The sequence below is a fragment of the Ostrinia furnacalis genome, unplaced genomic scaffold (genome assembly GCF_004193835.3).
Source record: "Ostrinia furnacalis isolate ACB-3 unplaced genomic scaffold, ASM419383v2 OfSCF0283, whole genome shotgun sequence".
Lineage (NCBI taxonomy): Eukaryota > Metazoa > Arthropoda > Insecta > Lepidoptera > Crambidae > Ostrinia > Ostrinia furnacalis.
Genome location: NW_021130522.1, coordinates 638,188 through 660,532, shown reverse-complemented (window position 1 = coordinate 660,532; position 22,345 = coordinate 638,188). Strand labels below are relative to the sequence as shown.

Sequence of the window (22,345 nt, the reverse complement as noted above, 5' to 3'; positions counted from 1 at the left end):
CCCCCCCCCCCCCGTAGAAGGTTACTTTTTATTCAAAAAGGTTACATTTTTTTTATATTTCTCCACCGGGCGCATAAAAGGCTAGTTACGGCACTGCTCCGCCTTCGTCCCGCCTGTACAAGAGCGTCGATGTGACGTCACGGCTGCCAGGTGCGCAGTTAACTCGACCGGGTTGTAAACGACCCTTAGCTTACCCTATGAAGGCATCAATCCTTCTCCATGTAAAATTATCTGCCTTCACACATTGATCCCGAAGAAGAAAAATTAAAGCATGTGTAGGTAAATATAAAATGCGATTCCCGATTTCGGCTTATTTCACTATTCCCCGTTGACAATCCCCGTCAACGGGGAATAGTGAACTTTTTGTTAAAAACTTTGAAAAAAGTTCATTAATCCCCGTTATATTAGGATTTTATTTTGAACGTAATGTAACATTATAAGTTCCAATTTAACGTTAACGGGGAATAGTGGAATAAGCCCCGATTTCTACAACATTCACTAACCTTTATTTTAGAATCCGCAAGATCTACGAAGCAGGCCTGATGGACCGGCTCCAGAGCGTGTGGGACGAACCGAAGCCTTCCTGCGTGCATACGCCCGATAGCAGCGTGTTTTCCGTCTCCATTGTGGAGTTCTCAACGGCTCTCCTCGCGCTAGTGGCGGGAAACGTCGCGGCCATCTTGGTTTTGTTCGCCGAGATAGTGTTGCATAGATGCGAGATGAAGAAACGCATAGCGTTTACACATTAGGTTAACCCGTTAAAGCGCGCATAACATTTAAAATTTTCATTGTTTTTCGAACTTATAATATTCACTACACTTATTATTCACTAATAATAAGGTTCAAATTATGGTGGCAATGTATTGGACAGAGCACTTTGAGCTTTCATTTTCAACCATTTTCAAACTGGTCGCGTCATGTGTGGTCTCTCAACGGAATCTATGGCAGAAACTTAGATGCAACTCAAAAGTAACTAGAAGTTGCAGTTTCGTTGCAATTGCGTTTCACCGTGTGTTCTGGGCCTTACTTATTCAAGTTCCAAAACACGTGTGTCGTGACTTAAGGTCCTATGTCCCCTAGATGGGGCAGAGGGCGTCCACAACAGTCCTCCATCGCGTTCGGTCTTGAGCTTCACGCTTGATCTCGCTCCAGGTCTTACCGATTACCAAAACGTGTGTGCTTGTGTAGTAATGTAATCTAGTGTGCAGTGTTGTAATATGAATAAAACAATGAATATATCTTTCATCAGATATTTAATTGGGTACATAACTCCTCGCATTATTGTTACAATCTCTTGCGGATCGTGAAAAATTACAAAGATCAAAAATAATGATCAATAACTTCAATTCAAATAGCTCGTACATATAAATATGCTTGTACAGTGAGAAACACGCGAAGACCTCACCCCAAAATCATTAATTACAGTTAGTTCATATGTTCCTCACTGTACCACTAGTAGCGACTGACTTGTACAACTCGACTTGGCAATGTTGTTTACTAAATGTTTATATAAATAAAAGCAAATCTATTTTTCATATAACTACTACTAACTACGTTATTCTGGTTCCAGTTTGCGTTAAGTAAATATCTTATGCAAATAACAATGTTTCGGTCAAGTATAATGTGTAGGTAACACTACTGTACTAGTTAATTGATATTAATTTTCATTTGACAAAAGGCTTAGTTTCATCACAGGTATATTAGTGCATGCTATTTTTATAGAATCGCAACACAAGCAGTGTCGGGTGTATTTTCAGTCTTACTCCGCGCGAGAGTTGAATGCGGAGCGCTAGAAGCAAAATGTTCCTAAAAGTCTGCATTCAATCGCGCGAGAACTATAGGTATTTAATTTTGTTTACGTTCCACAGTAATTGTTCATTACAACTTATTTTGGTGCGCCCTGGATTTGTATGCCGAAGCAACTTTGCTATTGCTGAATTGTTAGGAACTTGGCTTAATTTTATCTTTACTTTTGAACTTATCTTCATCATCAGCGAATTGCACATATTTATTAATGTTTTTTTTGTAGTATTGATTAATCTCAAACGAGTTTTATGCACACATTTAACTTAATTTTTTTATGGAATAACTTTAGAGAAACGTGCGCAGTGATACTGGCCTTAAAAACAATATTTTTGATATCTGAATAAAGTTGATTTTATTATGACTGTACTAAAACACTACTAAAATTATACATCTGATTAGCTTTCACAATATTTTAGGTTTAAGATAATTTAAGATATTTATTTCTATGATTTTTCCTCTTAATATCTCTTCTAGAATAAAAATAAAGTTGGAATCGGGTCTGATTTTTTTGTTCTCAAAATATGAAATGGGCTAAACATTTTGTATTATGAGGAAAAATCTATAGATCTTAAAACTAGTAATTTTGATAAAACTGTCAACTCAAGGATTCGCGAAAACGAAGTGACAATCCCAAAGTACCGTTATAAAAGTTTTTCGTAAAAATACTTTGCCACCTCCGTGGTATTACGAATGCTTCACAAATCAGAAATAAGCATGTTTGTTGTTTCTTTTTAATAGTAGTATATCATTTCTTTTATTATTACTAGAATACGCAATTTTTACATCTGACAGTACATTAAACTTTGAATAACACAGACTACAATCTTACGAACCAATAACTGTGACTTCAATGTTATCAACGACACGAATAAAGAAACAACACATTATTTTCGGCTTAAACATTCAAATGAAGACATTGCGCGTTAAATATTTATTTCTCAAACGAACAGGATCATTTGAAAACCATAACATTCGCGCGTAGTCTAGTATTATATCTCATGTCATAAAGCATACAAATGCAGTAATTTGTGAAGTTTATCTATTTAGGAAATGTCAAACATGTAGACAAATATGACAGTATTCATTCAGTTTTTAATTTGGGTTGGATTAGCGCTTAATCCAATCAGTGCCTAAGGCGTGGGAGCGGTAAGAGGGTGTTTCTGTGACGTCAAACGTCAGCGAGACTTCAGATGTGCATACTCTGTCACGTCATATATCACCCCTTCCCTCTCATACCACAAAACACTGACACATAATCAATATGCGCGCTAGATCTGTAGTAAAACGACATTATAACAGTCAATTTCTATTGGTTGTTGTTAACTCAAATCATTTTTCAATTTCTAAATAGACAAACTTTTTGAAGGTACATGATAAAAGTTCCGAGAGCTGATCGCTTAACTTAGCCACGCCCACTTTATGAATAACGACCACGTTAATAGAGCTCGACGGCGCGTGACGCGCAATATAGACGCCATGGGACATCACAACGAACGAAAATTATTAGCTGCAGTATGTCCAGTAGATAGCACATCGACCTATCTTAAAAATGAATTTCCTCATTGAATGTTGAACTTTGTATCTTTCATGGTAAGGTTTAAAATCAATTGGGAAAATTTATCATTTTGTGGTAGGTTTAGTGCTGTGGACTGTACCTTACAAAGACATGCCACTGAGATCCACTTTAGTTGATACTCAAAACAAACCGCGTGAACAGCTGTCAAATGGTAGTGTGATATCACTTATGAATAAACGCCCCGCCCCATAAGTATAAATAAAAACATCAATCCAAGCAGACGCAAACTTTATTGCTTAATCAATATGGGTCGTAATCCACTGTCAATATTTGACAGCATTAATTTTAATTATGTCTAGTTATATGCAGTTATGTTATTGTGGTGTCTAAAGTCCGGTTACCGAGAAGATAGAATTTCGTCCAATGACCCCAAGCTACCCATCCTTATCGCTCGCGCATATTACTGTCGCGACTGTGCGACGGGCGGCCGCAGTGAGCGCGACAGCAATATAATTACGCGCGAGCGATTCATTGGACGAAATTCTACGTGTTCGGCAACCGGACTTTACCTTGACATAAAATGTTCACCAGTGGGTGTTCTTTTGCATGCGTCTGTCTATGGAGTCATTGCGTTTAGATAATGGTACAGTCGACAGCTTCAACCTGCTACGTGAATCTCAGTACATTATGAGCCTTACTTCTTAGACATAAGGTTCAGAATCCACGGGGCGTCGTTATAGGCCGATGTGCTGGCGACGGCTCCATCGGGCTCCGGGAGGGTGGGGGCGCGCGGGGGGCTCACCGCTCCTCCAGCATCACGGTCTCTTGCGGGTACAGTTTGAGGGCCTTTAACGTGCTGCTGTGAGATTCCGTCGTTAACTGCAACAATAGAACGGTAAATATAGGTGTGTTCTGGATGCAGTAAGCCAGTAGTTCCCAAAGTTGTCTGAGCTACGCCTCATCTAATACAAGTTCCCAAACTCGGGACCCACCTATAGGATATTTAACCATTACCATTATTACACACCTTACCTAAAATAAAGGATTTTCTACAGGCAGGGCCCACTCAATGTTCGCTCGCGACCCACTCGACCCATAGTTTGGGAAACCATGCAGTAAGCACTAAAATCTTTTTTTAAGAATACCGGATTTGGCCGGTATATCTCGGCCATATGGGTAATCGTCGTTTCAGCCAAATTACGTCCACTGCTGGACAAAGGCCTCCCCCAATTTTTTCATAATGAACGGTCCTGCGCTGCCCGCATCCAAGTTCTTCCCGGGACCTTTACCAGATCGTCGGTCCACAATAATTTGGATAATCCTACTATTATAAAAATATACTTACGTCTCTTCTAGGCCAGCTAGATATGACTTTGTAGTTTTCTTGTGGGTAGCCTTTCGATGCAAGGAAGTCTAGTAACGCCTGAAAGTATAAAAGAAAGTAAATTAGTATTTGAATTTTGTGAGAGTATGTCGAAGCCTGTGGAATGCGAGGGAATCTATAGTGTACTTTGTTATGGCCTTGGCCGATGAAGTGCGAGGAAGTCTAAAGTAGCTTGCAAAGTGCGAGCATGTCTGGGACTCTGTAGAGTCCTCTTAAGAGTACGTGCTAATCTGCAGAGGTCTACGGGGTACGTGCGTATCCATAGAGATTTGAGGAAGTAGGGGACTACGGAGTCATGTGTTTCTGGTATTTTTTTTATGGGATCCATCCCACCACACCTTACCTCCACAGCGACTCCTGTATAGCCAGGATCTACATTTTTCTTTTGTCTCCAATGAAAATGGAAGTTTCTGTTATGCAATTAAGGCTGAGTTGCACCACCTAGCTTTGACCGTAACTAAAATTATAACCGGTGCTTTTTGTGTGGAGTTTGACAGATTTTTGACACCTCCGCGCTGCTTGTCTTTGTTATACGTCGCGCGCGTCCGCCGCCGGCTCCGCGCTGCTTGTCTATGGTCGCACGTGACTCACCGCGACGGTGTCGTGCGGGTGGAAGCGGCGCTCGAGGCAGCGCTCGTGCGGCGGCGGCAGGCGCACGCGGATGGCACACGTAGCGTCCGCCGCCGGCTCCGCGCTGCTTGTCTATGGTCCCACGTGACTCACCGCGACGGTGTCGTGCGGGTGGAAGCGGCGCTCGAGGCAGCGCTCGTGCGGCGGCGGCAGGCGCACGCGGATGCGGCACACGTCGCGCGCGTCCGCCGCCGGCTCCGCAGGCACGCGCGCCTCCGCGCTGCTCCGCATCGCCTGGGAAGTCACAAGCGTTCAATAAACATTCATTATCCAGCTTCATAATAGCCATTCAAGTACCAGCGAATGGAAACACAATAGAAATCAATTGTTATCGCGGTCTCGTGCGACCAATTAGTTAGGGCCTTGCCACATTGGCGGATTACAAGCGATTTGGTGCGCACGGCGCGGTACGCCACGTGGCCGTTCACCGCGGCATTTTGCAAGCATTTTGGCGACCGTGACAGCGTGCGCTCCGCTTGCAATCCGCCAGTGTGGCAAGGCCCTTACGGTTAGGTTAGGTTCCACGAGTTAGGCGGCCAGGTCGCTGCAACCAACTGTTTCTTTCGTGATAATATGCAAATGCACGCATTACGCGGCCTGACCACGCCATCATATATTTCGTTGGCCGCAAGCCTAATGCGCGGGAGCTTTAAAAAATCAATATTTACTTCAGCAACCGAAAGGGTGTACAATCAGCGTCAAATAGTTCTTGGCAATTAAAGAAGCCAAAAAATTCGCAACATCTTTGTTACAGTTGGAATAAGGTTGATAAAATGTGTTCCAAATAACAGATTTCCTTTGTATTCTGATGTTTAGGCGTCAAGACATGTAAGAAGAACGCTACATCTTACCTCTTTCCTCGCTTCTTCCATTTGTCTTTCTGATTCCGCTCGTTCCAATTCCTGATGTCTTTCCAGTTCTTGTTGTTTCTTTATTTCTTCTTTTGCTCTGCAATATAAGCAAGCATGTGTAAGGTTCATGTATTATGACGTATTTAAAAGAACTTTAATTTGGGTTTTTGGTTTTTTTTCCAATAAAAAAAGTTATATTTATTTGAGTACCAAAATCACTCCCTTTCAGAAAGGACTATTATACAGGATGTTCGGCGGAAGGTTTGACAAACTTCATGGGTGTATAGGTAAGGTCATTTTAAGAATACAAGTTCGCCCATTTGACCCTAAGTGAGTTACTTTTTTTTTAATTGATATTTGTTTTTCTTTTCCGAAATTTGACCTGTTTGGACCTTTAGGTTTGACGGTTAATAATAAACAATGTTTCGTTGATTAATATTATTCAAAAGCTGATTTTTATTTTGTGGTGTACCTCCAAAAATTTTCGTTTTGCTAGATGTACCTTGAACATAAAAAGTTTGCGGAACATTGGTGTATAGCATACCTGTCGGCCTCAAGACTGCGCTGGTAGGCCTCGTCCTGCTCGCGCTTGACTTTCTGCCGCGCGTCTTCATCGCGCTGCGACGCGAATCGTTCCAGCGCCTCCATCAGTACTGCCTAGTAGCTCTGACACGCCTACGTTGCTTTAATACTAAAGTAGTGTATAGCATACCTGTCGGCCTCAAGACTGCGCTGGTAGGCCTCGTCCTGCTCGCGCTTGACTTTCTGCCGCGCGTCTTCATCGCGCTGCGACGGGAATCGTTCCAGCGCCTCCATCAGACCGCCTACTAGCTCTGACACACCTACGTTGCTTTAATACTAAAGTAGTGTATAGCATACCTGTCGGCCTCAAGACTGCGCTGGTAAGCCTCGTCCTGCTCGCGCTTGACTTTCTGCCGCGCGTCGCGTTCGCGCTCCATTCGCGCGTCTTCATCGCGCTGCGACGCGAATCGTTCCAGCGCCTCCATCAGACCGCCTACCAGTTCTGACACGCCCACGTTGCTTAATACTAAAGCAGTGTATAGCATACCTGTCGGCCTCAAGACTGCGCTGGTAGGCCTCGTCCTGCTCGCGCTTGACTTTCTGCCGCGCGTCTTCATCGCGCTGCGACGCGAATCGTTCGAGCGCCTCCATCAGACCGCCTACTAGCTCTGACACGCCTACGTTGCCTGTTACATACTGAAGCAGTGTATAGCATACCTGTCGGCCTCAAGACTGCGCTGGTAGGCCTCGTCCTGCTCGCGCTTGACTTTCTGCCGCGCGTCTTCATCGCGCTGCGACGCGAATCGTTCCAGCGCCTCCATCAGTACTGCCTAGTAGCTCTGACACGCCTACGTTGCTTTAATACTAAAGTAGTGTATAGCATACCTGTCGGCCTCAAGACTGCGCTGGTAGGCCTCGTCCTGCTCGCGCTTGACTTTCTGCCGCGCGTCTTCATCGCGCTGCGACGCGAATCGTTCCAGCGCCTCCATCAGTACTGCCTAGTAGCACAAAATATAACAGAAGGTAAACTCATGTATGTACCTCGCTTTGCATACCTCTCTCGCTCGCACGCTCGGCCGTCGCGCTAGGGTTGTCTTGTCATGTGTTGCGTTTATTTCGTTATGATAGAAAAATGTAACTCTTAATACTATGCAAGAAAGACAATAACAGATATCCACGTATACTTATTTATATTTAGTACGTTATTATAGTAATAGTTTGCAAACAAATACACGAGAAGGAAGTAGTATTTAGTTGAGTGGTTGACACTATTATCCAACTAATATTATAAATGCGAAAGTTTGGATGTCTGGATGTTTGTTGCTCTTTCACGCGATCACTACTGAACGGATTTTGATGTAACTTTACAGTATTATTGTTTATAACCCTGAATAATATATAGGCTATAATTTATGACGATCTGTGACAAACTAAATTTCACGCGGGTGAAGCCGCGGGCAAAAGCTATTATCTAATAATTCCTAAAACCTCTCTAAACAATTCGATATTCCTAATAATTGAGTTGGCTTACCTCCCCGAATCAACAAAATCAACTGGTAATTTAAAAAATGAAAATTCGGCATTCAATGATGAGTTTAAGCAACCAAATACCGAACAATTAAAATACGACATTTTCTGTTCACTCATTTTCTTCAATTGCGCAAAACAAAATAATATCACAGGCGGTTGACCGGCACGTGACTCAAGCGAACCACAGGGAACGTGTGGCGAACGTCTGTCTGTCGCGCCACGTCCGCGTCGCGCTCGCATTCGTCCAAGACAGTCTTGCTCGAGCGGTGTCTGTCTATGTGTGCGTGGCTCGAGCGCGTTTAGTATGGAGTTTGTCTTCTGTTATATTTTGTGCTAGTAGCTCTGACACGCCCACGTTGCCTGTTACATACTGAAGCAGTGTATAGCATACCTGTCGGCCTCAAGACTGCGCTGGTAAGCCTCGTCCTGCTCGCGCTTGACTTTCTGCCGCGCGTCACGTTCGCGCTCCATTCGCGCGTCTTCATCGCGCTGCGACGCGAATCGTTCCAACGCCTCCATCAGACCGCCTACCAGTTCTGACACGCCCACGTTGCCTGTCAAGATAATTGGATATTAGTTATTTTGCAAAGAAAAAGTTAGAGGATATTTATATTTTGCGATCCGTCAAAGAGGTTGTTATGCGATTCAAGCAATTACATCGGCCCGTCCAAAAGCTCCGTCATCTCATCGCTTACGTAGTTAGTTTAGCTTTACAAAACAAAAAAAAAATAGGAGAGTTTCATAATACGACTCGCCACTGAGATACACAGTGAAGGTAGCGTTATCTATTGGTGTCAAAAGTTGAAAGTGGGCTAAAGCCCGGTCTGCGAGCACGTAGAATTTTGTCCAATGACTCCAAGTTACCCATCATTATCGCTCGCGCGTAATATTGCTGTCGCGGCTGTGCGACGGGCGCCCGCAATGAGTGCGAGCGCAACAGCAACATAATTACGCGCGAGCGATAAGGATGGGTAGCTTGGGGTCATTGGACAAAATTCTACGTGCTCCGAGACCGGGCTTTAGTTACCGTTGATGACGGAGTATATCTCCGTGTTGGAGCGCACGCGCATGATGAGCACGAGCGCGGGCAGGCGCTCCACCGGGATGCTGCGGATGTCACGCTGGCACCGCGCCCAGCGCGTCCGTAAGGCCTCAGCCTCGAACTTAGCGGGCAGCGGCGCGGGAGCGGCGGCGGCGCTGGAGCGGGGCGGGCAGCGCAGACCCGTTCTCGAAACAAGCGGGCAGCTCGCGCTGCGCTTTAGCGGCGAAGTGTTGTATTCGGGGTTGTGTTGTCGAGATATTTGTTTTTATTCGCAAACGAAATGTCTGAACAACGGCGACAATTTTATTTCGATTCAAATTTATTCCTAACGCTCGATTTATTGTGGGCAAAAGAAGGAGTGCGCTGCCCGCTCGTTGCCCGCTGCCGCGCCGCTGTTTTCGAGAACCGGTCTATTTGATTTTACGCATAAGATCCTGCCGCTCCCGCGCCGCCGCCGCCGCCGCCCCGCTGCCCGCTAAGTTCGAGGCTGAGGCCTAAGGTGAGCATGTAGTTACCGTTGATGACGGAGTATATCTCCGTGTTGGAGCGCACGCGCATGATGAGCACGAGCGCGGGCAGGCGCTCCACCGGGATGCTGCGGATCGTCATGCTGGCCACCGCGCCCAGCGCGTTCGACACGGAGTTCAGCAGCCTGGGGAAACAGTGTAGTGTGTAAAGTGTGGTCGCCGAGCACGTAGAATTTTGTCCAATGACCCCAAACTATCCATCCTTATCGCTCGCACACTCACTGCGGGCGCCCGTCGCAGTCGCGACAGCAATATAATTACGCGCGAGCGATAAGGATGGGTAGCTTGGGGTCATTGGAAAAAAATTCTAGGTGCTCACTGACCAGGCTTTAGATGGCATTGTAAAGGTAAATCAGGCTGTTATGCCTTTACATATAATACTATACAAAAAACAATTTAAACTGCCTACATCCGAAACTATCCGAAACTTTTGAATCGGTTACGGTTTCGGATATCCATAACATGCCTGATTACGATTGCTTATGTAAAGTGCCCTCACACACCGCGCCATGATCGATCTCAGGAGGCGAACCAAAAGTTGGTCAAGGCCGAGCGCGGCCGTCTCTTGCGATTTTAAATTGAATATGTAGTGAAATAAAACTTGCAATCGCGCACGAAACGTCACGCGAGCATATATTGTGTCTACTGTTGGGGCTACTAAACTTAATAATGCTGCGGTCCTGTCACACTGACGGACACAAGCTTATATCGCTTCTCTAGTTTATAGCTTAAGCCGTTTACTGTGTTTTTATTGTTAGTTTTTCAATCAATGGTTTGACACAGTGTCAGCCCAAAACTCCGCTACAAGAGTGGCGTTGTCAGCAGCATTCATTAAATCCTGCTGAGTGCAGTTTCTTGGGCACTCAGGGCATGACAACCGGTGCTTCATCGACTGGGGAACAAAACCCTCTTGTAGCGGAGTTTACTGCTGACACTGTGTAGGTTTGTTGTCGACACGATAAGAAGATGAATGGTTTGACTACCTTTTGTCGGTTTATTGTACTACACGAACCTTGACAATAAACGGGATGGGCTGAAAACGCTTAAACCGGCTGTTATTTCTTACATGGTATGCTCACATTTCTTTATAGTTCCAAGATCAGTAAGCAACCTTCGAGTGCACCAGTGCTAAACCGACTACGAGTTGAAGTTTGTGCTATGGATCAAATCGTAAGGAGCCATCTTCTGAAGGTTGTCACGCCCGATTTTTTTCAAAAGCATCATAATTACAGTTATAAAGGTGTGCTCACATAACGTTGTTGTCGGGGTGCGTGAGGTCCCAGCCGTAGACGACGAAGTTGGTAGCGAGCGTCTGCAGCACGGCCTCGCAGCCCAGTAGCTGCGCGCAGAACACGTTGGATAGAACTGATTGTTCGTGGTGGAGGTACAGGCCGAGCAGCTTCCTCTGTGGGTGAATTATGGAGGTTAAGTGATTTTTATTAGGAAAAATTGGAAAAAGGTGAGTTGGAAATTCATTATCACTAGAACAGTAATTAGACATTGAGAGCTTTTTCTAGCGCTCACCAGTTGTCGCCACTGTAGATTAAGGTCATGTCATGCCAATCGCCAATGGTGCCAACTGTTAAGCATAAAAACGATAGCCCTCATTCATATTTGTCGGCCGTTTGGTGTAGTGGTTTAGAACGGACTACTATGCCGAGAGGTCCCGGGTTCGATTCCCGGCCGGGCAGAAATTGAAATGATGAATTTTAATTTCTGTGACGGGTCTGGGTGTTACTGTATAATATGTATGTATTTAAAAAAAAAAATGTATATAAGTAGTGTATCCGTCAAGCTAGCACCCATAACACAAGCATTAAGTTGCTTACTTTGGGGCTAGCTGGCGCTGTGTGAAATTGTCCAAAGATTTATTTATTTATTTATATAATTACTACTTCAGTATTTTTATTTTTCTGATACTAGACTAGTCGCAAAAAACCCAAGGGCGTCACAGTTAATAAAAATTGGGAAGCCCTGGGCTAACCCAAGAGGCGAGGGTGAAAAACAATCTGAGCCCTTCAAGGTTAATAGTACGAGGTGTCTCAAGTCAACCATCACGTTTGTTTAAAAACTAGCTTTTGCCCGCGGCTTCACCCGCGTGAAATCTAGTTTCTCACATATCGTCATAAATTATAGCCTATATGTTATTCTGGGTTATAAACAATAATACTGTAAAGTTTTATCAAAATCTGTTCAGTAGTTTTTGCGTGAAAGAGTAACAAACATGTTGACATCCAGATTCCAGACAAACTTTGGCATTTATAATTCTTAAAAATTTTGCTTGTAAAAAGTAATATAAATACAATAATATACATCTTTGGCGGGCTTGAGGCAGGCTTCCTTGATGGCGTCCTGCAGCGTGCCTTCAAAGAAGTTCGGCGTGTTGGGCCCGTAGCGCGCTTTGAAGCGCTGCGCGAACTCGATGCAGCCTAATGCCTCGTCTTCCACGTGCTCCGACACTGGAATTGAAATTACAACTTAATTTGCCTGCTGAAAGCTCATCATACAATAATTACAGCTATAAGAGTTATAGAGGTAATCAAAAATCATGATGCAAAGGAGTTAGAACAAAACAGGACAAGTCAATAAATAAAAAAGTGAGTCATCGTCATCATCAACAGCCCTTTACAGTCCACTGCTGGACTATGAGCCTCCTCCACTATAGTGGAGGGTTTTGCCATAATCTCCACGCTTGGCAGGCGGGTTGGAGATCGCAGTTTAAAAGATTGATGTTTTTCAGAGAGCGCTGCTGCCCATTCTCTGTTTGATGTGTAGTCTGTGTAAAAAAGTGAGTATTTGAAAGTATATCAACTAATTTTGCGTTTTCAACATATCTACATTGTGGGACGCTCAATGTCATAACCGAAACTTACACAATGCCTATTGTTTTGTCTTCTTTTTTGTTATAACCAACCAAAGTAAATACCTTTCCATATTGCCAATATGTTAGTAAAACAGTATAAATAGTAATTGATCTTCGATAAAAGTTAAGAATTAGTATTTACTTTAGCAGTCCTATGTTTGTCTAAAGACATCAAAACATTTGAATTAAATATTGTTATAAACTGTCAACTTACTGAGAGGCTGTAGCCGTTCCGACTGCACAATGTCAACAAACATGTCATCCTCTCCAGTGAAGCCATCGCTGGCTTCAACCTCTTCTACGGAGCTGTTCTCGCTGTCTGAGCTTTCTACTATTATCTGCAATAAACATATTCACGAATAATCAATTAATACAATTTTTATTAACTGTGAAGATGCAACTCTTCTATAAATTGTGTATGAAAAAGAGAATATATGACATCTTTCTTCTTCTTTCTTTTCAGCCAAATGACATCCACTGCTGGACAAAGGCCTCCCCCATATGACATCACTACTTGTAAAAAATTGATATTTTATTGGTTTTAAAGCTACTAAAATCTAATTTTACAGACTAATTTTAATTTCAGTGCAAGAATAAAGAGTTGTTAGAGCCTAAATAAGTATGCTGAAAATGTCTAGAACTAAAATTCTTATTCCAGGATGGTCTTATGTTTTTACAGATTTTAAGTGGCAAAATGGCATTCTATTACTACTACATAAGACAAGATACTGTGTTTCGACTAGACAGTATTAAGTTAAGGTTCAGTCAAACCAACGCGATCACACGCGATCAGTCGGCGTGCAGCGATGGCGATCAATGCATTTAAAGGTTCGGCCAAACCAACGCGATCACACCGCGATCAGCCGGCGTGCAACGATGGCGACCAGACTTAAATGCATTGATCGCCATCGCTGCACGCCGGCTGATCGCGTTGGTTTGGCTGAACCCTTATGTATGTATAGTTACCCGCTTGTACTCCTTCTGCTTGTTGTGCGGCGCGCGGCGCACGGCCAGCGTGTGTTGCGGCTGCTCCAGCCCCACCATCGCCAGCACCGTGTCGTCCAGCCCAGACACCGCCGGCCAGCCCGTCCACGACTGGAAGGAAACACAGCCGTATAGTGGTGGAGTAAGGATCAAATTACAATCGTCAAGTGGAAATTTGGGAGTCGACGAGTTAGTGTTACCACACATTGGTTATATCGGCTCCAAGTTACAGTCTTGAATAAATCAATGTGTCACGTGAGATCGGTCTTTTGCCATAAACGTAAGGCCAAGATACTACACATTGGTGCATTGGAATCCAAGCTACAATAACACTTGGGACCACCCATTTTGTCTTTCAAGTGTCGTCGCCGCACCGTCGACGCGAAACTGGCTGAGCAGCTGTTGAACGCCGGATCCACGCAGTATCAACGTTTTTTTTTTCGGAGAAGTGATGCTTTAACCACACCAACGCGTGCAGATCGCCATCGCCAGCGCGATCATAGGCCAATGACTAATGACAGGTTGTTCTTGATTGGCCTATGATCGCGCCGGCGATGACAATCTGCACGCGTTGGTGTGGTTGAAGCTTGACGCAACCTCCACACCCCCCTACAACATATGAACGTGCAAGTTACCTGATGCCGCACGGGTATGTCTGTGAGCGAGTAGATGTCGTTCTTGACCTCCTGCACGGTCTTGGTGCCGGGGTACTTGAGCGTGTAGTCCTTGTCGTCGTGCTTCACGTGCAGCACGTATGTGGTTGTCAGTCTCTCGGCCACCCTGCAACGGTAATGAGAATCATGGCATATCTTGAATGTTTTTTTGAAAGGATATCTAAATTATAACTTAAAGGTGACTGACTGACATACGGCCGAATACTGAAACACTACTCAAATCTGTCACTCAGCTGACGGGCTCCTAAATTTAAGTATCCTTCAATTTTAAATGGTATTCTCAAACGCTACTCAACGGATTTGAAGCCGTGATCAGCTAAGCAGCTCTCAAATGTTTACATAATGGCAACATTTACCAAAAAAAGTATGTTTTCATTTACACAAATGATAACTTTACGTCTTTTATCCATTACACGCAGCATCGTTTGGTTATGTATTGTCTTTTATGGAAATATACTCAATCAACTTAACATAGAACAGTTTATTTTTAGTTTCTATTATATATAAATCTCGTTTTATCATATAAAAATAATAATGCTTGCATTTTTATTTAATTAAAAAAATAATTTTAAATGTGATACTTTTTATTGTTGAAATCTATTAAGTGGCGATCGTGGACCGAAACGTAACCACAATTGACATTTATCATTGTTGACTGACAGAGCATCAAATTGACAAATCAACAACTCTTGGAAATGCTGCTATGCGATGTCCCCTTAATCCTCAGAAATAGGCATGTTTATGTAAAGCGATTTCATAGCAGCTATTTTGGTTGTTACTTCGTGCACTATACGATGCACAGTTGGCTGTTAGATGTGGAAGATATCACCTAGTACACGTTCATAACTTCCCGTTGCGTAGAACAGTAGGGTTATAATAAGTATTTGGTCCACTGGTTGTATGGCATTTGGTGAGGGGTTTCAAAGAGCTTCCAAATTATGAATCCAGAAACAACACCGTTTCTTTAGAGACGCGGAACCTCGCTCGGAATTGCATGTCATTATAATAATATTTTTCAATAGCGTTCAGCATTATTGCGTTCCTGCGATTAGATCTAGGTATTTCCTCGAGCCTCGAAAGAAATGATAACGATTACACACATTATTTACCACTATTTAGGTCGATTTAGGTATAAGAATAGGATTTAAGATACCGCGCAAGCACTCTCAAATTTAACAGCTGCTTAAGACGATTTGACAGTTGTTTGAGTAATGCTTAGCGTTGAATAGCGTTTCAGTATGCGAAAATTCATTTAAGTGGCGTTTGAGTGCAACTTAATTTGAGAGGTGCTTAAAAATTGAGAACTGCTCAGATATTGTTTTGAGTATGCGAAATGTAAGTTTAGGAGCTGCTTAACTATTTGAGAAGCCGTCAAATATTTAAATGGCGTTTCAGTATTCGGCCGATAGTGATCTATCAACGCACAGCCCAAACCACTGGACGGATCGGGCTGAAATTTGGCAGGCAGCTAGATGTTATGACGTAGGCATCCGCTAAGAAAGGATTTTACGAAACTCCACCCCTAAGGGGGTAAAACGGGATCCACGCGTACGAAGTCGCGGGCGGCCGCTAGTTAGTAATATTCTAGTTAGCCCCTCTTCATCATCTCTAACATAGGAATCCACTGCTGAACATAGGCCTCCCCCAATGCTTTCCATGTCACCCAGATGGTAGCGGCCCGCCTCCTTGTCCTGTGGCCCCTCGTACTAAGCTAAATATGGCTAGGAGGATGCTCTGTAAGGTTTCTGTCACTTGCGAAGACAGCGGCGCTAACTGGTGAGCGCTGAAGCGGTGGGAGGACTATCGCATTTGCACTCACCAGTAGGCCTAGGATGCACACCACGATAAGCGTTTATCACGCCATTTTATCGATTTTACGCGATAAGCCAATAAAGTCGTCTAAATCATCGATAAGATTTTATCACGGCGCGCATCCTAGCCCGGCAGGATGGCGCCAAGGTCATGTCAATCACCAGTGGTGCCAACTGTTAAGTATAAAAACGATAGCCCTCATTCAAAAGGCCCAGAGTGATAACGGGTGGTATGGATGGCGACTGACTGTGAAGCCTCACCAGATGAGTCCACTACGATCACTCTGTCAAATGTGTATCGACTAACCCTGGATTGCACCATCTTACTTTAACTATAATAAACTTCAGGTCTGTTACACTCCATACAAAACACCGGATATAGTGACGGTTAAAGTTAAGGTTAAGAAGTAGAAGAGGTGATAATAATTCACTCGTCGTCAGCCATGATCTGGTCGGCGGCCTTGAGCCGCAGCACGGCGTTGCGAGGCAGCCCCAGGTTACCCAGCAGTGCGCCCGTCTGCCTGGGAGCCGCCCAGCCCAGACTATCTTACAATAACAGTAGTTCACTCACTCGTCGTCAGCCATGATCTGGTCGGCGGCCTTGAGCCGCAGCACGGCGTTGCGAGGCAGCCCCAGGTTGCCCAGCAGTGCGCCCGTCGTGGCCTTAGACCCGCCCAGCCCTGAGATCTGTTGTCGGCACACGGGCACGCCGCATACTGACTCTATACGCTTTTTTAAATCACCTAAAAAAATACATGTTGTATTAAATGGATGTAGAATGAAGAATGTGCAACATAACAGGATGGTGATCAATATTTCTTTGAATCGTTTTTTTAGCTCAAAATCTTATTTCATAATTTTCTCTATACTTTTTAGAGGAAAATTGGTGCAGTGTCTGGAGAGTTAAGTGCCATCCACGGATTACTAATGTTTGGCCAAAAAACGTTTCCCAAATTATCACATCGCAAACAACGTTTCCCAAATTTTCATTTGGCAAATTTTCATTTGGCAAAACAACTTATTGCAAATTTTTAATTCGCAAATGTCGTTTTTGGCATATTATTGTTTACCAAATTATTGTTTGGCAAAGTATGTTTTGCCAAATATTTCATATGGCAAAAATATTTCACGATAAACAATTTACAAAATAATTCGATTGGTGCATAGAATGGATTACAAATAAGCTTGTGGTTATTATTTTGTTTAGTGGGTAGTTAATATAATTTTTTTTCTTAATTGATTTTCATATTTCATTCTTTTTATCGAAATTTCCAAATGATTCATTAACAATAAAGGTGATTGTAGCGCTCGGCGGCCGCTGCCGCGGCACGCTTCGCTCGCCTTCGCGCGTTAAGGGTCACTGTTCTAACCTAACCTAACCTACTATTTTCTGCAATACCTACTTTCTGCAACCGTACTGTTTTCTGCAATCTCTTTGTTTTACATAAAATTCTTGTGAAAACCATGATCATATGCCTATGCTTTGATTTGTGGGTAACGTGAAGTGAATTTGACCAAAAAAATTGTTTGGGATATAATATTTGGCAAAATAAAACATTTGCTATATAAAAATTTGCCAAGTAAAAATTGGCCAAATGATAATTTGACCAAATGAATTAGTTGCGAAAAGTACAGTTGCTAAAAGTTCATTTGCGAAATGAAACTTTGGCGATAAGTTGTTTGCGAAGTGAAATTTGGCGAAAAGTAATTTGGCCAAACGGAAGGATACCGCCATCCACGCTATCTTGATTTGTATGCACTGGAAATATTTTCTAGGTACTGGTTGTATATGAATAACATTGCCGTTAAAATTAATAGACTTATATCTTCGTCCAGTAATTCTCATCAATTTATAAAACATGAAAACAACAAAGTTGAAGTCTTCACCAAAAATGCACCGTCACTACAAATAAATCGTGCGTCATTTTTGTAAATTTCTTGTTATTTGGTATACTTTTGTCAGTGATGCAATTCAATATATTCATGAGTGCCAGAAAGATACATGGATGTCTCAAGTCACAGCTTTGAAATTATGTTGACTTATACAGTTAAAAATAGATTTCAATGCAGGTTGATGGTGAAGTGAATTGGTAATGAGGTAAATACCTATCATGACAATAAAGTAGGTCAACATTAATAGCTAAGCAGAAATGTAACTTTGTGCCACACATTTCTATTGTAGCTGTCGGTACTCCAAATTGAATTGATCATTTTCTATTGTCATGCTTCTATTATGTTTAGATTATGTTATGAGATAAGATTTCTAAATAGCTAAATAGTAATTCCTGTGAGTTTTTTTTATTTTCCTGTAATTCTGCATGCTATGTAACAAAAGATTCTAATCTCTTGAATACATTCATTTATCTGCATTAACATAATAAATAAAAATATGGTAATACTTACCAACTGTGGCCACAGGGGACATTTTGACATCGTGCAACTTATTATTAAAGTGAACTTGGAACTCTAGCAAATCAGTGGAACTATTTCTAGGCGATGAGGTCGACGCTTGATTGCTGTCTTCCCGATCTAAACAGACAATAACAATGTGTATTAGATATACATATATGTAAGTAGAAATATGCCTTATGGTAGAACATAATAAATCTATATAAATAAAAATGAATTGATGTTCGTTAGTCTGAATAAAACTCGAGAACGGCTGGGCCGATTGAGCTGATTTTGGTAGTCCAGGGTAGGTCTAAACGGTGAGCAAATATGCGCGCGATATTGTTTTTCTGTGACAGACAAAATTCCACGCGGGCGAAGCCGCGGGCGGAAAGCTAGTAAATAAATAAAATAAATAAATATTGTCAAGTACAGACGACAGCACATGAGACTATACATTTTCGTTGCAAAGTCGCCCTTATCGCAACTACGTAAGATACCACAGTATTTACGTTGAAGTGCTGTAGCTGTACTATCATATAAAAGTCAATGTCTTTTCTCCCAAGAAGAAGAAGAGCAGAAAAGAAAAGCACACATCCATACCATTTATTTTAGAAACAGCAAGTATTATGTATGATCCGTCTCTTTAAAATTTGCCCGGAGGTGCCTGGATGCGGGCGGCGCAGGACCGGTCTTTATGAAAACCCTTGGGGAGCCCTTATTCAGCAGTGGAAATCATTCGGCTGAAACGACGATCACCTCAATCAAATCTGCACCTTAAGTCCACGCAATACGGACTAATCTGCCCTGTTCTAATGTCGTGATACAAAGTTTGTGGTATAATGGACTTACCAGGTGGGTGAGTTTTTGGAGTTATCACAGATATATCGTCGTCGATCATCTCGACGTCGTGCGTGTCGTTGTTGCGCGCCGACGAGCTGCTGCCGTCCTGTGGCATCACTCGGTTGATGGCGGCCTATAAAATTTATATTATCATCATCAACTCATCTAAAGTCCGATCGCCGAGCAGATAGAATTTCATCCAATGACTCCAAGACATCCTTATCGCTCGCGTGTAATTAATGAGGGCTATCGTTTTAGCGCTCACCAGTTAGCGCCACTGTAGAGTAAGGTCCTGTCACTTGCTAGTAGCGAAGACAGTGGCACCAACTGGAGAGCGCTAAAGTGGTAGGAGGACTATCGCAATTGCACTCATCAAGATGGCGCCACTGTAGAGTAAGGTCCTGTCAATCGCCAGGGGTGCCAACTGTTAAGTATAAAAACGATAGCCCTCATTGCTGTTGCGCTCGCACACTCACTACTCGGCGACCGGACTTTAGTCTCTATTGAGTCCAGCCATTTTGTTGCGGGTGCAATGACAGTTTAACTATCCCCCAGGAAAAACTTGACCTTTACTGGTTGGGTTTCAATTGGCGGTCAAGCAGTGGATCCCAAACAAAGCAAAGCTTTGTTCTGTGAGTACGACACAATGGATATAAAATCAATATGCTATCCATCAAACAAAATATGCATGACACTATTAAGTGAAAACACAGTCATGGCAAATGCTACAAAATCTGATCAAATATTAATTTAACTACCATTAGCAGTGCCACTTAATTAAGGCAGTAATGCTGCCATTTTATGTCTAATACAATTTATTCAGTGAGTCATGTAGGTAGGTATGTACAAATGTTAATGTATAAAAACATTAGGTAATTTGTTTTGAAACTATGCATTAGAGATGAAGTAATGCATACAGTACAGACATCATTATGTTACAAGTTTCTGATGGCAAGTAGGTACCTAATTGATTGCAGTATTGTTTGTCTCAAACAAATTTTAAATTACTTTGTAGGTATTGTTGTGTTCATGTCAAATGAAGATAATTTCTTATTTATTTACGCTCTATTGATAAGAATGATATTAAATTTAAATTCTTTATTGCTATATGCATTGTACACACAACAGCACATCAGGTTACCCATTTTTGTTGCAAACTCGCCCCTATTACAACTGCACAAGAACCCATAGTGGTTATGTTGACATGCCATTGTCTGTACATACATAAGGAACATTCAAATAATTTTGGACAGTATGTCCAATCCCTATCGGGCAGAAGAAGGACACTAATTATGGAACCTTCCTGGCTTAAGGTTTTCGTTTATGCTCAGAATGCCAACTTCTCAAAATGCCAACCGCTCGCAAAATGACAACTTCGCAGAATGCCAACTTCGCGAAATGCCAACTTCTCATAATGACAACTTACAATTATAATGAATGCAGGAGCTGTGAATGCTACCACAAATAATAAAAATAATTAAAAAGTCCATATATTTACAATATCTCAATATCTTTATTTGTTACTATTTAATCAATCAATACACTAGGGTCGTATCGCATCAATATCTCATCTCAAATGTCTATTGAATGACATACACCTATATAATTGTTACAATCATTGTCAAAATCAGATAAACAAAAACCTTTTGATTGATTGTATAGTAACAAATAAAGATATTGAGATAATGTAAATATATGGACTTTTTAATTATTTTTATTATTTGTGGTAGCATTCACTGCTCCTGCATTAATTATAATTGTAAGTTGTCATTATGAGAAGTTGTCATTTCGAGAAGTTGTCATTTTGAGAAGTTGGCATTTCGCGAAGTTGGCATTTCGAGAAGTTGGCATTCTGCGAAGTTGTCATTTTGCGAGCGGTTGGCATTTTGAGAAGTTGGCATTCTGAGCATAAACGAAGGTTTTTTGCAAAGTTGTCCCATCATTATTCAATACTACTTATAAACAGGGTTCGAAAATATCCGATATTTATTATAAATATCAAAATATCGGATATTTATGATATATATCCGATATATATCAACTTTGATAAATATCAATTTTGTATTAAAGCCATAGTATTATTTTATTGTATTATTCATGAATACTATTGCATATGTGTTACATAAACATGTTTTTAATGTTTTTAAAACTTAAAATCAGACAAATAAAGCAAAAACATAAAATATCTTTGAAATACGGCACAATCACCTTGAAGCNATGCTGTGCAAGGAGATTTTGGAGAGTTTGCGCACCGGGGTGCATGAAGCGAACGTGGTACTCCTGGATAATCAAGGAAGTGAGACGGTGTGAACGAGGTAGTAGCAANAGGGGTACTACATGGTAAAATAAATCTCTTCGGCGAAAACAGGATAATTTAGATCGAACTTCACTTGGTAAGTTCGTTTGATCATTCAATTATGTAGTTTAAACTGAATATTGAAATGTACAAATTCTCCAGTCTACTCGTATGACCGACCATGTACTTATGTGGTAGGTAAGTACACGTTTTATTTTTCTAATGATATAGCCAGTTAAAAATCTCTCTGTCTCAAGTAACTCTGTCTGTCTGTCTTGCTTTCACGCCTAAACCGCTAAACCGATTTTGATGAAATTTGGCATAGAGATAGTTTGAGTCCCGTGAAAGGACATAGGATAGTTTTTATCCCGGTTTTTGAAACAGGGACGCGCGCGATAAAGTTTTTCTGTGACAGACACAATTACGCGCGGACGAAGCCGCGGGCGGAAAGCTAGTAAAATAATATGTTCCTTCTTGTTCTATATGTATAGTTTGCACCTATAAACATTAGTCAAAATCAAAATCAAAAATGTTTATTCAGTTTAGACCACAAGTGGCACTTATGAACGTCAATAGAAAATAATAAAAAAAAGAAAAGGTAGCCCTTATGGGGCACTTTACATGTCTCCTTATCTTTTGGGCTCTACCAGCGCTTCAGTGTCATTCCTTTACGGGTTT

General features: G+C 42.1%; 2 protein-coding genes across 2 annotated transcripts in view; one reads left to right on the top strand and one right to left on the bottom strand.

Moving 5' to 3' along the window:
- LOC114358312 (ionotropic receptor 75a) overlaps positions 1-957 on the top strand; it is a gene marked incomplete at its 5' end in the record, with an annotated part of 2,665 nt that extends 1,708 nt beyond the window's left edge. Inside the window, 1 exon segment of the mRNA XM_028312246.1 lies at positions 515-957. Coding sequence (XP_028168047.1) covers positions 515-749 — 235 coding nt within the window.
- A 279-nt stretch (positions 958-1,236) lies between these two features.
- The window catches only part of casp (Fas associated factor casp), a 108,506-nt gene continuing 87,397 nt past the window's right edge, over positions 1,237-22,345 (bottom strand). The window contains exons 4-17 of the mRNA XM_028312237.1: positions 19,381-19,504; positions 18,544-18,669; positions 16,712-16,883; positions 14,291-14,435; positions 13,638-13,766; positions 12,886-13,009; positions 12,122-12,267; positions 11,059-11,213; positions 9,797-9,933; positions 8,631-8,793; positions 6,188-6,284; positions 5,430-5,570; positions 4,668-4,745; positions 1,237-4,201 (exon numbers count right to left, since the gene is read on the bottom strand). Of these exons, the coding sequence (XP_028168038.1) occupies positions 4,121-4,201; positions 4,668-4,745; positions 5,430-5,570; positions 6,188-6,284; positions 8,631-8,793; positions 9,797-9,933; positions 11,059-11,213; positions 12,122-12,267; positions 12,886-13,009; positions 13,638-13,766; positions 14,291-14,435; positions 16,712-16,883; positions 18,544-18,669; positions 19,381-19,504 (1,818 nt within the window). The 3' untranslated portion in view covers positions 1,237-4,120. The remainder of the gene's footprint in view (positions 4,202-4,667; positions 4,746-5,429; positions 5,571-6,187; positions 6,285-8,630; positions 8,794-9,796; positions 9,934-11,058; positions 11,214-12,121; positions 12,268-12,885; positions 13,010-13,637; positions 13,767-14,290; positions 14,436-16,711; positions 16,884-18,543; positions 18,670-19,380; positions 19,505-22,345) is intronic.